Genomic DNA, 17,445 nt, shown 5'->3' with positions numbered 1-17,445 from the left:
GAAAGCACTAGTAAAGCGCACAAGTGTGAAAGGGCTTTTATATATGGGTTCAGTAGAGCCCCACGCCCGGGACGATGAATAGTGTAATCATGCAGGGTCTCCTTACTTGTGCGCTCGACTTATCCTCTGTACAATGGCTTCCGAGATGGTATTCTGTATCGATCGGCCGCCTGTGGAGCTGATGAAGAACTGATTCTGAAAAGCAAAGATAAATGTCAGGTTCACTATAGGATTGTTAACATCAACTCGATGGACGTATGTCTTTCTTCAACCAAAATAACTATGTGACTATGTAACATTAAAAGGGGCACTATGGCGAAAAATTTAAAAAAAAAATTAAAATATATGCAAACATACACAAATAAGAAGTATGTTTTTTCCAGAGTAAAAGGAGGCGTAAATTACTTTTCTCCTATGTTGCTGTCACTTACAGTATGCAGTAGAAATCTGACAGAAGTGACAGGTTTTGGACTAGTCCATCTCTTCATAGGGGATTCTCAGCAAGGCTTTTATTCTTTATAAAGCTATTCCCTAAAAAGGATTTATACAATGATGCTGGTCAGCTTCCCTGCTCCCGACACAGTTTTTTTTGGCAGTTGGATGGAGCAACTGCCATTCACTAAGTGCTTTTGAAAATATATTCCTGAGAATCCCCTATAAAGAGATGGACTGGTCCAAAACCTGTCACTTCTGTCAGATTTCTACTACCTACTGTAAGTGACAGCAACATAGGAGAAAAATAATTTATGGCTCATTTTACTCTGGAAAAAACGTACTTATTTGTATATGTTTGGACATATTTTAATTTTACAGTTTTTCGCTGTAGTGCCCCTTTAAGCAGCTACAAATGACATACTTTGTTTAAAGAGAACCCGAGGTGTGTTTAAAGAATGTTATCTGCATACAGAGGCTGGATCTGCCTATACAGCCCAGCCTCTGTTGCTATCCCAAACCCCACTAAGGTCCCCCTGCACTCTGCAATCCCTCATAAATCACAGCCATGCTGTGAGGCTGTGTTTACATCTGTAGTGTCAGTCTCAGCTGCTCCCCCGCCTCCTGCATAGCTCCGGTCCCTGCCCCCGTCCCTTCCCTCCAATCAGCAGGGAGGGAAGGGATGCAGGCGGGGACTGGAGTTCTGCAGGAGGCGGGGAGAGCATCAGACTGACACTATAGAGATAAACACAGCCAGCTCTGGCAAGCTGTTTGTCAGCAGTGTGCAGTGCTGCCAACCTCAGAAATATGTTTTTACTGACAAAGCACAAAAAATTTACTGACAGAACACTTTTTTTACTGACAGCTAATAGTATTGAAATTAAATGAAAGATATCACACATGCGCCCTTATGTGCAATACACCGGCAACGACGTGGGGCGTGAATGAGGAAGAAGAGTGTAGTGGCGGACACCAGACAGGTGAAGTATGCACGGCATCTGTGGGGGGGTGACTTTGATACATTTACATTTGAGGGATGCGACTGGGGGGGGGGGGGGTTCCTTCACATTTGTTCTCGATTATCGCATCCCTTACTGTTGCACACCTTATCGAGCATGCCAACCTGAGATTTTCCAGCATGTCCGATTGTTACATGCGATCGATATATTTAACCAATTACGGCCCAAAATTGGTTTGATTGTCAATTAAGCATGCTTTTGATGGCACTGATTTTAGTAATATCAATAATAATTGTCTTATCTGATGGTCGATCAGCCGCCAAGTCTACAGATGTATGGCCACCTTTAGCTACAGCAGTGTACGTTCCAGAGTGATACGTGAACTGATAAGCGGTAAGTGCTGTGATCTAAGAAAGACAGAGGGGTTTTTTTTACTGACACCACAAATTTTTTTATGGACTTTACTGACAGCCCAGATTTGTTGACTTTTTACTGACTGTCAGTAAATTTACTGACGGTTGGCAACACTGGCAGCGTGGCTGTGATTTATGAGGGATTGCGGAGTGCAGGGGGACCTTAGTGGGGTTTGGGATAGCAACAGAGGCTGGGCTGTATAGGCAGATCCAGCCTCTGTATGCAGATAATATTCTTCAAACCCACCTCGGGTTCTCTTTAAAGCTGCTTGTACAATATAAAACTCTACTGCTGCGAATACACGGCTTGTTTCTGCTGCAGATAGATGGCTCGATAGATCATTTCTGACATGTCCGCTCTCCCGTTCTATCGTTTCGCCACTCGATTCCTGATAGAAGTGAATGGAAAAAGTTAAGAAAAACAAGCGGAAGATAAGAGAATCCACTGCAGAATTGAGCGGCAAAAAGATCGAGAGGAGAAACGACCAGCAGAAATGAACCGTGTATTCCTAGCATAACGTGGGAACTCATGTGGCTGCCTAGTGCAGGCAGGGAGTAAGAAGCTAGATTTACCTGCTCCGGACGGCTTCTACTCTTCCTCCACTGGCTGTAGTCTCGGCAGGTCTTCTGGGTCCCAATCACCTCTGATCACATGATATGACGTGATCCGGATCCAGGAGACCGTGTCAGCGTTACAGCGTCAACCAGTGACAGGAGACCCTTCCATCACCCCTCTTCCGCCGCCGGGTGGCGCTGTAACGTCATATCACGTGATCAGAACCGAGGAGATCTGCCGGGAGTACGTCGCTGCTGCGGTGGAGGAATAAGCAGACGATTGGACAGTTATGTATCAGCTCTCCCTGCCGCCACCCCTACCCTGCCGAGCCTGCCAGGCAGGGGAAGGCGCACTTCCCCATCGGCAGGAAAAATTCGGCCCTGCTGCTAAAGAACGGTTTAGTGTTTTCTGCGAGAAGGCATGGCGGCATACAGGCCAGCAAAACTAAACTGCTATGAAGGTTACAAGAATTACTGCTACAAGGATTCCTTTGTTGTGATTTTCACTTGATGGTTCTTGAGAAGCAGACACAGATGCCAGTCAAAGTGCTTGGACTCTGTAGACTTCCATCTGTGGAATTCTACCCTCAGGGAGATTGTGCAATTACATATATACGGCCGTTGTGTGTTGGTGCAGCTGTATGTGTGTATGGCGGAGTGACCATCCCAAGGGCTTATAAAAATGATGTGATTTTATTATGCAATATTCTCATTATCTAGTTTCCGTTTCAGGGGGTAGATTCTACGTCCTAAATAGTGCTGCTGTATGTTTTAGGACGTAGAATCTATGCCCTGCATTAAAAACTGTTGTCCTGCCACAGCGCATGCACGTGCGCGCTCCCGCTGTGAATGACTGCTGCTAGCAACAATCATTCATTCAATAAAGTTAGGCAAAAAACCAAACATTTTAAACGTTAAAAACAAACAAAAGAACACCCATTTGGCAGCCATACTGTTCCCTCGCCGCAGCTCCACTCCCCGCCGGTGGCCCGGGCTCCCCTCCGGTATCAGAGGCCTAGTTTGAAAGTAGATACCGATCTGGCGAGGTCGGCATCTGCACCGAAGGGGACCGGGAGCCACTGGAGGGAAGGTGTGGCGAGGGCACAGGACGGCTGGCAGGGGCTGGAGGAAGCCCGAAGTAAGTTGATTTTTGTTTATTTTTTACCTTGGACCCACTGCACACTCCCGCTTCTTCCCTTGCGCTCTTCTGCGCTCGTTATCGCCGCCGATCGTTAGACGGGAGATTAATGAATGGGAACGCAGTTTGAATAATTGCAGGGATTAATGAGATGCTGCAAATTAGTTTACTTCCGACGGAGCATATCCATGCATTACTTCCTATTTAAGGCACTATAGGTACGCAATAGAAAGTAATGCGCGAGGACATCTTGTAGCCAAATAATAAAATCACACCTACACATGATCATCATTTTAAAAAGAACCACAAATACATTTAAAATTAACACTTTACCTCCCACACTATCCCTTAGTCACCCAATTTTTTTTTGCTTTTAGTAGTTAGCGACTGAACTTTTTTAAAATGTATCTCAAGAGATAATATTACTGTTCATTTTTAAACTATGGGCTTGTAAATAGTGATGGATACAAAACTGAAAACATGCACCTTTATTTGCAAATAAAATATTGGCACTATACATTGCTCTAGGGAAATATTTTAAATGTTGCAATAACCGGGACAATTGGGCAAATAAAATGTGTGGGTTTTAATCACGGTAGAATGTATTCTTTTAAATATTTTAAAGGTTTCTATTTTTCCTGTTAAAATGCAATTAGAATAAAACAATTCTTAGCAAACTCCCCCCCCCCCCCCCTCTCCCCCAAGCCTAATTGGTGGCAAAAAAAAACAAGATAGATTGTTTTGTTGTGATAAGTAGCAATAAAGATATAGGTGAATGAATGAAAGGAACGATAAGGGGAAAAACCCTTGGAGCTGAAGTGGTTAAAGAGACTCCGTAACAAAAATTGCATCCTGTTTTTTATCATCCTACAAGTTCCAAAAGCTATTCTAATGTGTTCTGGCTTACTGCAGCACGTTCTACTATCACCATCTCTGTAATAAATCAACTTATGTCTCTCTTGTCAGCCTGTGTCTGGAAGGCTGCCAAGTTCTTCAGTGTTGTGGTTCTGTGATGCATCTCCCCCCTCCAGGCCCCTCTCTGCACACTGCCTGTGTGTTATTTAGATTATGGCAGGTTCTCTCTGCTCTATTATCTTTTACAAGCTGGATAAATCCTCCTCTGAGCTGGCTGGGCTTTCACATACTGAGGAATTACATACAGGAAGAGCTGTCTGCACTCTGCAGGAAGAAACAGCCTGACACTTCAGTGGAAGATAGCTGCAGGGGGAAAGAAACACACAAATGATCTCTTGAGATTAAAAAGGAATGCTGTATACAGCCTGCTTGTGTATGGATGTATTTTCTATGTGTGGACATACTGTACATCAACCTACTTCCTGTTTTGGTGGCCATTTTGTTTGTTTATAAACAAACTTTTTAAAACTGTTTTTAACCACTTTTAATGTGGCGAGGAGCGGCGAAATTGTGACAGAGGGAAATAGGAGATGTCCCCTAACGCACTGGTATGTTTACTTTTGTGCGATTTTAACAATACAGATTCTCTTTAAAGAAACACTGGAGTCTAAATTCCCTTTTTTAACTTGTAGTTATGTTCAGCACTATAACCCCTGCTAAACCGCTGCTATCCCGTGGCAAAACGAGGGGTTAATGCCCCCCAAATCCCCCCACCAAAATCCACGACTTTCTTGGTCGTGGATTTTGCTGCCCACGGGGGCAGAGCTAGGAGCTGCAGCTCTGCCTCCATGCGCGTCAATCTGCCCACAGATCCCCGCCCTCCCCGCCCCTCTCAGCGAAGGCAGATTGAGAGGGGCAGGGAGAGGCGGCGAACAGAGGAGATTGACGCGCTAAGAGGCAGAGCTACAGTCATTAGCTCTGCCTCAAGCAGGAAGCGCTCCCCGGACACAGAAGAGGGGATTTGGGGGTATGAACCTCTCATTTTGCCGCGGTATAGCGGCGGTTTAGCAGGGGTTATAGTGATGAACATAACTACAAGTTAAAAAAGGGAATTTAGACTCACTTCAGGGTCTCTTTAAAGTAGTTTTGTATTTTGAAGCAATATTTATATTTAACAACAAGGCACAGATGATCCATCGCTGTATTTTCCACGTCTTAATTTGATTAGAATACGGGTAAATATTGAATAAATGATTCATAAATTAATAATGTACAAAATAAGCAGTGACCTTCCTGTTTGAGGATCAGCAATGCCAGCAGCTTTGGGAATGTTTTCTTTTCGGGTAAGGGCGTCTCTGGCCACAATGAGGTGTGAGTCATACAGACCTGAGCCAGAGTGTTGTCATGGCAGTTCAGCTGGTGACTCACTTCCTGTGCAGAGGAAGCCATGCTTTGTCTCCTGTCTGCAGATTTGTGTTCCTCAGCTGCCTGTGCAGAGGGCTCTGCAGTTATGTGTAAATCCGCTGATCAGCCAAAACATAAAAACCGATTTCCTAAGGCTGTGTAGGCCTCACCTGTGTTGTCAGAACAGCTCTGGCCCCTCAAGGCACTCCACAAGGTCTCACCTGTGCTGCCAGAACAGCTCTGGCCCCTCAAGGCACTCCACAAGGCCTGACCTGTGCTGCCAGAACAGCTCTGACCCCTCAAGGCACTCCACAACTCCTCGTCTGTGATGCCAGAACAGCTCTGGCCCCTCAAAGCACTCCACAAGGCCTCACCTGTGCTGCCACAACATCTCTGACCCCTGAAGGCACTCCACAAAGCCTCCCCTGTCCTGCCAGAACAGCTGTGACCCCTCAAGGCACTCCACAAGGCCTCACCTGTGCTGCCAGAACAGCTCTGACCCCTCAAGGCACTCCACAAGGCCTGACCTGTGCTGCCAGAAAAGCTCTGGCCCCTCAAGGCACTCAGCAAGGCCTCTCCTGTGCGGCCAGAACAGCTCTGACCCCTCAAGGCACTCCACAACTCCTCGTCTGTGATGCCAGAACAGCTCTGGCCCCTCAAAGCACTCCACAAGGCCTCACCTGTGCTGCCAGAACATCTCTGACCCCTAAGGGCACTCCACAAAGCCTCCCCTGTCCTGCCAGAACAGCTGTGACCCCTCAAGGCACTCCACAAGGCCTCACCTGTGCTGCCAGAACAGCTCTGACCCCTCAAGGCACTACACAAGGCCTCACCTGTGCTGCCAGAACAGCTCTGACCCCTCAAGGCACTCAGTAAGGCCTCTCCTGTGCGGCCAGAACAGCTCTGACCCCTCAAGGCACTCCACAAAGCCTCCCCTGTGCTGCCAGAACAGCTGACCCCTCAAGGCACTGAGCAAGGCCTCACGTGTGCTGTCAGAACAGCTCTGACCCCTCAAGGCACTCCACAAGGCCTCTAAAGGGGTCCTGTAGCATTTACCAACAAGACATAAGCAGGCCTGAAAGCTGTGAGGTAGCTAGAGGGAGGGTTAGTGTTCGGAGGAGGCAGGAGCCTTAGTAGAACATGCATAGCTCCCAACTGTCCCTCTTTCGGAGGGACAGTCCCTCTTTGGGAGCCTTGTCCCTCTGTCCCTTTTTCTCCTCATGTGTCCCTCTTTCAGAACTTTGTCCCTTTTTCTATGTAAATATATATATTTCTCTACAAAAAATGTGTTTGACTCTAAACTTTATTCCCATGCTTTAAATTGAAATATTACTAATTGTAAAATGTTAATATGAAGGAAAATAAACCAGGATAGAAAGGACCAGTGTGGTTTGAATTATAAAACAACATACCTATGAAATCTTTATGGTATGCGTGACTAGGGGTGTGATGGGGGCGTAGTCAAGGGTGTGGCAGGGGCGTGGCTTAAGTGTCCCTCTTTCGCATCTCAAAAAGTTGGAAGGTATGGAACGTGGGCAGTCTCACCTCTATGTAGATGTAGTGGTTGGCAGTGGATATGCAGTGCAGGTAGGCGTAGAGGATGGAACATTCATTAGATCCTGCTGACCAGCGATCGACAGAACGCAACACCTGCAGAAGGGAAACAGACCAGTCACAGCTCTGCATTATATGCTGCAACCCCTGCAGACACACAGGGGTGTGTTCAACATACATACATCCAAACACAACCAACACACTAATAAAGGGTAAAAGAAAGTATTTTACTAAATGTTTTTGGAGGGATATGAAGGCACTACAGAAAAGGGGAGGGGTTAGGAAACAGGGCAGTTAATCAGATGCTATAAGGCCTGGTGGATACACGGTCTTATCAGTTCCTATATCCCAATCTCCAAAGCGGTCTTTAATCTATGTGGCGCCGCGTAACCCTACTCAGCCTCGGGAGACTAGTCTCGTCATCTCAGCACACGGTTACACCCAGGCCTTAGGGCCCTTTTCCAATGATAAGTCATGCGAATGCGGCTACCTCGTCGCGTTGCATCACTTCTGCTGGCGTTCATGATGCGGAAGTGTATGGAGGGGACAGCGGACAGATGCAGCTGTGTGAAAATTTGCAGCATGCTGCAGATTCATGGATCGCTCGGCACGCAATGGAAACTGTTCCCTTGTCGTGCATTGAGAACGGGACACCCGCGGTTCGATGCGGCTATGTAGCCGGATCACATCTAATGGAAACGGGCCATTAATATGCGAGATATAGGAACTAATGAGGTTAAGACTGTGCTACCACCAATTAAATACAGGGTGCTCTTCTATCTGTAGTATGGTACAGACTACCCCTCCTCTATCCATAGTATGGTACAGACTGATCATCCCCTATGCATAGTATGGTACAGGCGGCCCCTCCCCCATCCATAGTATAGATCAGGCTGCTCCTATCCTATGCATAGTATGGTACAGGCTGCTCCTCCCCTATGCATAGTATGATACAGGCTGCTCCTCACCTATGCATATTATGGTACAGGCTGCTCTTCCTCACTCTGTAGTATGGTACAGACTGATCATCCCCTATGCATAGTATGGTACAGGCTACTCTCTCTCTCTCTCTCTCTCTCTCTAGTATGGTACAGGCTGCTCCTCCCCTATCCATAGTATGGTACAGACTGCTCCTCCCCTATCCATAGAGTAGTACAGGCTGCACCTCCCATATGCATAGTATGGTAGCTGCTGCTTCTCCACTTTTCATAATATGGTACAGGCTGCTATTTCCCTATATGTAGTACTAGCGGACCCGCGGCGTAACATACGCCGCATAAGAGGGTAGTGGGCAGGAAGGGGTATTGGGCCACAGCGGCGGGGATCGGACCCCCTCTCACCTGGGTCCCCCATCTGCGCTCCCCCTCCAGCTTAAGCGGCGGGGGGGTACCTGGGTCCCCCATCTGCGCTCCCCCTCCAGCTTAAGCTCAGCAGCCGCTGCTACTAGTAAGAGGCAGCGGGTGGGAATGACTCACCTCTTCCGCGTTCCACGGTCGTCACTTCCTGCAATGCCGCCCACTGTATTGTAAGTGGACGACATTGCAGGAAGTGACGACGCATGCTGGAACGCGGAAGAGGCGAGTCATCCCCGCCCACTCCCTCTTACTAATAGCAGTGGCTGCTGCTGAACTTAAGCTAGAGGTGGTGAGGGAGGGGGGTCTGACCCCCCTCCCCACTGCTGTGCCCAATAGCCCCTTCCTGCCCGCTACCCCTTCCAGCTTGGCGGCAAGTTTAGGACCGCCCCTGGGGGCAGGGTGCTACTTGCTTGGACCGGCCCCTTCTTGCTTGGACCGGCCCTGGGGGCAGGGCGCTACTTCTTGCTTGGACCAGCCCCTTCTTGCTTGGACCGGCCCTGGGGGCAGGGCGCTTTTTCTTGCTTGAAGGTTGAGGCACATTGTGGTGATATATTGGGGTGCTGATAATGTTAAGGATAATAACAGAACATATTTCTGTCCTTTTTCTGTCTACTGGGTAAAACCTCAGATGTGTATTGTGCTTGGTAGTAATTGGTCACCTGGCCAGAGTAAACTGAAGGATAATGTAAGTCTGCATGTAAATGTACATTACCTCTGCCCTCATTGTCCAGCCGGGGAAACTGTGTGTACTGCTAAATTAGCGGCCAATTGAGGAAGAATAGGCTGGTCGGCATGGCTTTTGAACTGGAATCAGCCATTGTCCCATCATACAAAGCAAGCCTGCCAGAGTGTTGGGGATGGGAAGCTGACACCTGAAGGTTGGAAATTTACATGGAAGGGGTTGGAAATTTCTACAGACTTTAAAAACGAAAGTGGAATTGCTTTGAAATCTGTAAGTGTAAACAGGATTACAGGCAAACTGCTGCCTGTAACCAAAATTCAATCTTTTCATGGATGTGCTAAAATACACTTTAACCAAGGAAATAATGTGGAGGAAGCTTTTTGATGTCTGCAGAGTTCAATGGGTGAGATTGTATCCTGCCAAACTTCAAGAAGCTAAAACAGAAACCCCCTTTGAAATTTGCATATCACAAGAAAGATTATGACAAGCGTTCGGTGATGTCACAAACGGGGAAACTGCATTAGTTCCTGGGGGCTGGACATTAAATGCCCCAGGGGACACTTCGGACTATTTAAGCTGGCCCAGGACAGCCACCGGTATCTTCTCTCGGAGGTAGCGAATAGCTAGGGATGATCGCGACTCCTGGTCGAAACAGCGTCCTCCCGTCAAACAACGTTCTAACCTAAGCTGGTAACGTTCTTTTTTCCCCCGTTTATTTTTACGCAAATATCCGTGTGTTTTATCTTTGTAACTCTTAATTGTGTAACTTTTTTACTTTTTTTGTAAACTTTTGTATATATTAACCACTTGAGGACCGCCCCCAGCCGATGGGCGGCAGCAAAGTCCGGGCCCAAACGACCGCAATACGCCCATCGGCGGGGGCGGCTGCGGGAGTGGCTATGCGGCGATCGAGTCATTCGTGACGCGATCAGCCGCCGGGGACTCGCTCCGCCAACCGCTCGTAGTAACCCGCCGGCCGTTCGGAAGCGCCGGCGGGTTACTAGCACCCGGATCGCCGCTGCACGTATGTATAATAGGCTTTGTAATGTATACAAAGCCTATTATACTGGCTGCCTCCTGCCCTGGTGGTCCCAGTGTCCGAGGGACCACCAGGGCAGGCTGCAGCCACCCTAGTCTGCACCCAAGCACACTGATTTCCCCCCCCCTGCCCCCTGATCGCCCACAGCACCCCTCAGACCCCCCCCTGCCCACCCCCTAGACCACTGTTTGCACCCAGTCACCCCCCTAATCACCCATCAATCGCTCCCTGTCACTATCTGTCAACGCTATTTTTTTTTTATCCCCCCCCCTGCCCACTTCCCCCTCCTGATCACACCCCCACCCCTCAGATTCTCCCCAGACCCCCCCCCCCCCGTGTACTGTATGCATCTATCCCCCCTGCTCACCTGTCAATCACCTGTCAATCACCTGTCAATCACCCGTCAATCACCCCCTGTCACTGCTACCCATCAATCAGCCCCTAACCTGCCCCTTGCGGGCAATCTGATCACCCACCCACACCAATAGATCGCCCGCAGATCCGACATCAGATCACCTCCGTGCAGTGTTTACATCTCTTCTCTCCTCTAAACACCCACTAATTACCCATCAATCACCCATCAATCACCCCCTATCACCACCTGTCACTGTTACCCATCAGATTAGACCCTAATCTACCCCTTGCGGGCACCCAATCACCCGCCCACACGCTCAGATTGCCCTCAGACCCCCCCTTATCAATTCGCCAGTGCAATATTTACATCTGTTATTCCCTGTAATAACCCACTGATCACCTGTCAATCACCTATCAATCACCCCCTGTCACTGCCACCCATCAATCAGCCCCTAACCTGCTCCTTGCGGGCAATCTGATCACCCACCCACACCAATAGATCGCCCGCAGATCCGACATCAGATCACCTCCCAAGTGCAGTGTATACATCTCTTCTCTCCTCTAAACACCCACTAATTACCCATCAATCACCCCCTATCACCACCTGTCACTGTTACCCATCAGATTAGACCCTAATCTGCTCCTTGCGGGCACCCAATCGCCCACCCACACCTCAGAACGTCCTCAGACCCCAGCCCTGATCACCTCGCTAGTGCATTGCTTGCATCTATTTCCCCCCTCTAATCACACCTTGAGACACCCATCAATCACCTCCTGTCACCCCCCTAGCACTCCTATCCATCAGATCAGGCCCAAAACATCCTGTCTTCTAAGAGGCCACCCTGCTTATGACCGGTTCCACAAAATTTGCCCCCTCATAGACCACCTGTCATCAAAATTTGCAGATGCTTATACCCCTGAACAGTCATTTTGAGAAATTTGGTTTCCAGACTACTCACAGTTTTGGGCCCGTAAAATGCCAGGGCAGTATAGGAACCCCACAAGTGACCCCATTTTAGAAAGAAGACACCCCAAGGTATTCTGTTAGGTGTATGATGAGTTCATAGAAGATTTTATTTTTTGTCAAAAGTTAGCGGAAATTGGATTTTTATTGTTTTTTTCACAAAGTGTCATTTTTCACTAACTTGTGACAAAAAATAAAATCTTCTATGAACTCACCATACCCCTAACAGAATACCTTGGGAGTGTCTTCTTTCTAAAATGGTGTCACTTGTGGGGTTCCTATACTGCCCTGGCATTTTAGGGGCCCTAAACCGTGAGGAGTAGTCTAGAAAACAAATGCCTCAAAATGACCTGTGAATAGGACGTTGGGCCCCTTAGCGCACCTAGGCTGCAAAAAAGTGTCACACATGTGGTATCGCCATACTCAGCAGAAGTAGTATAATGTGTTTTGTGGTGTATTTTTACACATACCCATGCTGGGTGGGAGAAATCTCTCTGTAAATGGACAATTGTGTGTAAAAAAAATCAAAAATGTGTCATTTACAGAGATATTTCTCCCACCCAGCATGGTTATATGTAAAAATACACCACAAAACACATTATACTACTTCTTCTGAGTACGGCGATACCACATGTGTGACACTTTTTTGCAGCCTAACTGTGCTAAGGGGCCCAAAGTCCAATGAGTACCTTTAGGATTTCACAGGTCATTTTGAGACATTTGGGTTCAAGACTACTCCTCACGGTTTAGGGCCCCTAAAATGCCAGGGCAGTATAGGAACCCCACAAGTGACCCCATTTTAGAAAGAAGACACCCCAAGGTATTCTGTTAGGTGTATGATGAGTTCATAGAAGATTTTATTTTTTGTCACAAGTTAGCGGAAATTGATATGTATTGTTTTTTTTTTTCACAAAGTGTCATTTTCCGCTAACTTGTGACAAAAAAAAAATCTTCTATGAACTCACCATACCCCTAACAGAATACCTTGGGGTGTCTTCTTTCTAAAATGGGGTCACTTGTGGGGTTCCTATATTGCCCTGGCATTTTAGGGGCCCTAAACCGTGAGCAGTAGTCTAGAATCCAAATGCCTCAAAATGACCTGTGAATAGGACGTTAGGCCCCTTAGCGCACCTAGGTTGCAAAAAAGTGTCACACATGTGGTATCGCCGTACTCAGAAGAAGTAGTATATTGTGTTTTGGGGTGTATTTTTACACATACCCATGCTGGGTGGGAGAAATCTCTCTGTAAATGGACAATTGTGTGTAAAAAAAAAATCAAACAATTGTCATTTACAGAGATATTTCTCCCACCCAGCATGGGTATGTGTAAAAATACACCCCAAAACACAATATATTACTTCTCCTGAGTACGGCGGTACCACATGTGTGGCACTTTTTTGCACCCTAAGTGCGCTAAGAGGCCCAAAGTCCAATGAGTACCTTTAGGATTTCACAGGTCATTTTGCGACATTTGGTTTCAAGACTACTCCTCACGGTTTAGGGCCCCTAAAATGCCAGGGCAGTATAGGAACCCCACAAATGACCCCATTTTAGAAAGAAGACACCCCAAGGTATTCCGTTAAGAGTATGGTGAGTTCATAGAAGATTTTATTTTTTGTCACAAGTTAGCGGAAAATGACACTTTGTGAAAAAAAACAATTAAAATCAATTTCCGCTAACTCGTGACAAAAAAAAAAATCTTCTATGAACTCACCATCCTCCTAACGGAATACCTTGGGGTGTATTCTTTCTAAAATGGGGTCACTTGTGGGGTTCCTATACTGCCCTGGCATTTTAGGGGCCCTAAACCATGAGGAGTAGTCTTAAAACGAAATTTCTCAAAATGACCTGTGAAATCCTAAAGGTACTCATTGAACTTTGGGCCCCTTAGCGCAGTTAGGGTGCAAAAAAGTGCCACACATGTGGTATCGCCGTACTCAGGAGAAGTAGTATAATGTGTTTTGGGGTGTATTTTTCCACATACCCATGCTGAGTGGGAGAAATATCTCTATAAATAGACAATTGTGTGTAAAAAAAATAAAACAATTGTCATTTACGGAGATATTTCTCCCACCCAGCATGGGTATGTGTAAAAATACACCCCAAAACACATTATACTACTTCTCCTGAGTACGGCAATACCACATGTGTGGCACTTTTTGCAGCCTAACTGCGCTAAGGGGCCAAAAGTCCAATGAGCATCTTTAGGCTTTACAGGGGCACCCCCCAAAATGCCAGGACAGTGAACACACCCCACAAATGACCCCATTTTGGAAAGTAGACACTTCAAGGTATTCAGAGAGGAGCATAGTGAGTCCGTGGCAGATTTCATTTTTTTTTTGTCGCAAGTTAGAAGAAATGGAAACTTTTTTTTTTTCTTTTTTTTGTCAGAAAGTGTCATTTTCCGCTAACTTGTGACAAAAAATAAAATCTTCTATGAACTCACCATGCCTCTCACTGAATACTTTGGGATGTCTCCTTTCCAAAATGGGGTCATTTGGGGGGTATTTGTACTATCCTGGAATTTTAGCCCCTCATGAAACCTGACAGGTGCGCAGAAAAGTCAGAGATGCTTGAAAATGGGAAAATTCACTTTTGGCACCATAGTTTGTAAACGCTATAACTTTTACCCAATCCAATAAATATACACTGAATGTTTTTTTTTTTTATCAAAGACATGTAGCAGAATAACTTTCGCGCTCAAATGTATAGGAAATTTTACTTTATTTGAAAAATGTCAGCACAGCAAGTTAAAAAAGTCATTTTTTTGCCAAAATTCATGTCTTTTTTGATGAATATAATAAAAACTAAAACTCGCAGCAGCAATCAAATAGCAGCAAAAGAAAGCTGTATTAGTGACAAGAAAAGGAGGTAAAATTCCTTTAGGTGGTAGGTTGTATGACCGAGCAATAAACCGTGAAAGCTGCAGTGGTCTGAATGGAGAAAAAGGCTCTGGTCCTTAAGGGGCGAAAAGACTGTGGTCCTCAAGTGGTTAAGTTCTGCATTGTTCTAGGTTTTTCTAGAATATTAAATTATTATTTAATAAGTTTGACTTCTGCCGTACTAAACTAACACTCATAGCCTAGAAGAGACTGAAGTGTAACTGTGTATAAGTTCATGCCTAGTTGTACGCTTGAGCAACACTACCGTATGAAATTGTAATTGCATTGTGTGTAGGGGCGTTTGTCATACGTTGGCCTAAGCGCGCAGCTGACCCAACGTACGAACAACGCCAGTGCGAGTAGCGACAGCAGAGTGGCTAACAGTATCGTTCGGAACGACTGTTAGTGGGTCTTTGCTTCACGACAGTGTAAGATTGCAACTGTGTGTGTGTGTGTGGGTGCGTGGCGTTCCCGTATTTGGCCTAAGCGCAAAGCTGACCCAAATACGAAAACGCGGAGTGCGCGCTGAGGACTCGACAGCAGAGTGGGAGTGTCTAGCGAACCGCTAGTGGTGGCAGTGAGAGGTGTTCTGAGGGGTCCCAGCCTTGTTTTAGCTTGACTAAGGCTGCTTCCCCTCTCAGTCTGGTCAAACCCGCAGTCGGGAACCGTATACGCAGGCGTGCCGCGGGCCGGTTCCTGACACACATAGCCTATATATATATATATATATATATATATATATATATATATATATATATATATATATATATATATATATATATATATATATATATATATATATATATATATATATAGAGATGGTACAGGCTGCCCCTCCCCTTGATCAAAAGAATGGTACAGACTGCTCCTCCCCTCTCCATATTACAATACGTACTGCTCATCACACAAGAATGCATCCAGGAACAGACTGTCCTCTGGCCAATGACCCCCCCGCAGAGCGTGCCCTCCTTACCTGCACAGTGGCACTCTGGCATCCCGGCACCGTGTATGGATACTTCTCCGCTGTGCTCAGAGACTTCGGGAGGAGGTACGGGAAGGACTGGCCTTTATATTTAGACTTCGCAGTCTGTAAAGTACAAAGAAGTTACGTTAAACAGCACGGTGGCGTAGTGGTTAGCAGCGCTGAGTCCCTGGTTCGAATCCCAGCCAGGGCACTATCTGCAAAGAGTTTGTATGTTCTCTCCGTGTCTGCGTGGGTTTCCTCCGGGCACTCCGGTTTCCTCCCACATTCCAAAAACATACGGATAAGTTAATTGGCTCCCCCTAAAAAAATTGGCCCTAGACTACAATTCTTACACTACATAATATAGACATATGGCAATGGTAGGGATTAGATTGTGAGCTCCTTTGAGGGACAGTTAGTGACAAGACAATATATATATATATATATATATATACACACTGTACAGCGCTGCGTAATATGTCGGCGCTATATAAATACTAAATAATAATAATAATAATAATAATAATAAACACAAAAGTCACCGCTTCAGGAAAGAGAGCGGAGAACCAATCACAGCAGAGATACGACTCCGCCTCCTCAGCTAGCTTGAGTCCGTTACCACTGCTGCGCGGTTCTGTGCGGCCCATGCATGTATGTCAGGATGCAAAGCATATACAAACGTTACACTGAGGGATCATCATCATGGGAAACCTCACCTTCGTGAAGTTCCACCGCTGAATAAAGTGGCGCGATGCATCTCGAGCAGATTTCCCATGAATCACCAGTCCAACATCCCTCCAGGGCATTCGCGGGTTTTTTGTCCGATCGATGAAGTCTGCAGTCAAAGAGATAACAGGAAAAGAAAGCTTGCAAGTCTGCCCCTCCTCCTGCAGGGTGACACAGACAGGAGGGAGCTGTGAGTCTGCCCCTCCTCCTGCAGGGTGACACAGACAGAAGGGAGCTGTGAGTCTGCCCCTCCTCCTGCAGGGTGACACAGGCAGAAGGGAGCTGCGAGTCTGCCCCTCCTCCTGCAGGGTGACACAGACAGAAGGGAACTGTGGGTCTGCTCCTCCTCCTGCAGGGTGACACAGACAGAAGGGAGCTGCGAGTCTGTCCCTCCTCCTGCAGGGTGACGCAGAGAAGGGAGCTGTGGGTCTGCTCCTCCTCCTGCAGGGTGACACAGACAGAAGGGTGCTGTGAGTCTGCCCCTCCTCCTGCAGGGTGACACAGAGAAGGGAGCAGTGAGTCTGCCCCTCCTCCTGCAGGGTGACACAGACAGAAGGGAGCAGTGAGTCTGCCCCTCCTCCTGCAGGATGACACAGACAGAAGGGAGCTGTGAGTCTGCCCCTCCTCCTGCAAGGTGACACAGACAAAAGGGAGCTGTAAGCCTGCCCCTTCTCCTGTAGGGTGACACAGACAGAAGGGAGCTGTGAGTCTGCCCCTCCTCCTGCAGGGTGACAGACAGAAGGGAGCTGTGAGTCTGCCCCTCCTCCGGCAGGGTAATATAGACAAATAAGATGTTTAGAATACTGTTATCTACAGACAATGTTGTTCAGCCCACTAGGGTTTTGTCCGTACAAGAAATTGATGAAAGGAAGTTGCCGGATTCTTACCCTCGAAAGGCTTGTCCAGCTGCACCCAGTCTTTGAAGATCATGTTACTGTAATCTTTGCCCAGCCAGTACTGGGTGCCCATCTCAGGTTCCTCGGGAAGGGTCAACCTCTGAGGTTCCTCAAGGGGAGCGGCCACAGTCTTGGATCCGTTCTGGTGAGAGACAGCGGGAGGCCACCTTATAGGAGAAGAAAGACAGACAGCGAGAGGACAGACAGTGAAAGAAAAGAGCTATCAGAGAAAAAGGAGGAGATATGGGACGGGGTTACATGGAGTATGAGGAG

The 17,445-nt window shown here is 47.0% G+C and overlaps 1 protein-coding gene across 1 annotated transcript in view; it reads right to left on the bottom strand.

Annotated features, from left to right (window-relative positions):
- Nucleotides 1-17,445, bottom strand: part of LOC137562524 (phospholipase D2-like) — an 85,516-nt gene that overhangs the window by 21,417 nt on the left and 46,654 nt on the right. Inside the window, exons 14-18 of the mRNA XM_068273936.1 lie at nucleotides 17,164-17,314; nucleotides 16,267-16,385; nucleotides 15,560-15,673; nucleotides 7,302-7,406; nucleotides 107-195 (exon numbers count right to left, since the gene is read on the bottom strand). Of these exons, the coding sequence (XP_068130037.1) occupies nucleotides 107-195; nucleotides 7,302-7,406; nucleotides 15,560-15,673; nucleotides 16,267-16,385; nucleotides 17,164-17,314 (578 nt within the window). The remainder of the gene's footprint in view (nucleotides 1-106; nucleotides 196-7,301; nucleotides 7,407-15,559; nucleotides 15,674-16,266; nucleotides 16,386-17,163; nucleotides 17,315-17,445) is intronic.

This window comes from Hyperolius riggenbachi, chromosome 3 (genome assembly GCF_040937935.1).
Source record: "Hyperolius riggenbachi isolate aHypRig1 chromosome 3, aHypRig1.pri, whole genome shotgun sequence".
NCBI classification, from domain to species: Eukaryota; Metazoa; Chordata; class Amphibia; order Anura; family Hyperoliidae; genus Hyperolius; species Hyperolius riggenbachi.
This window is presented reverse-complemented; position numbering and strand designations above follow the sequence as displayed.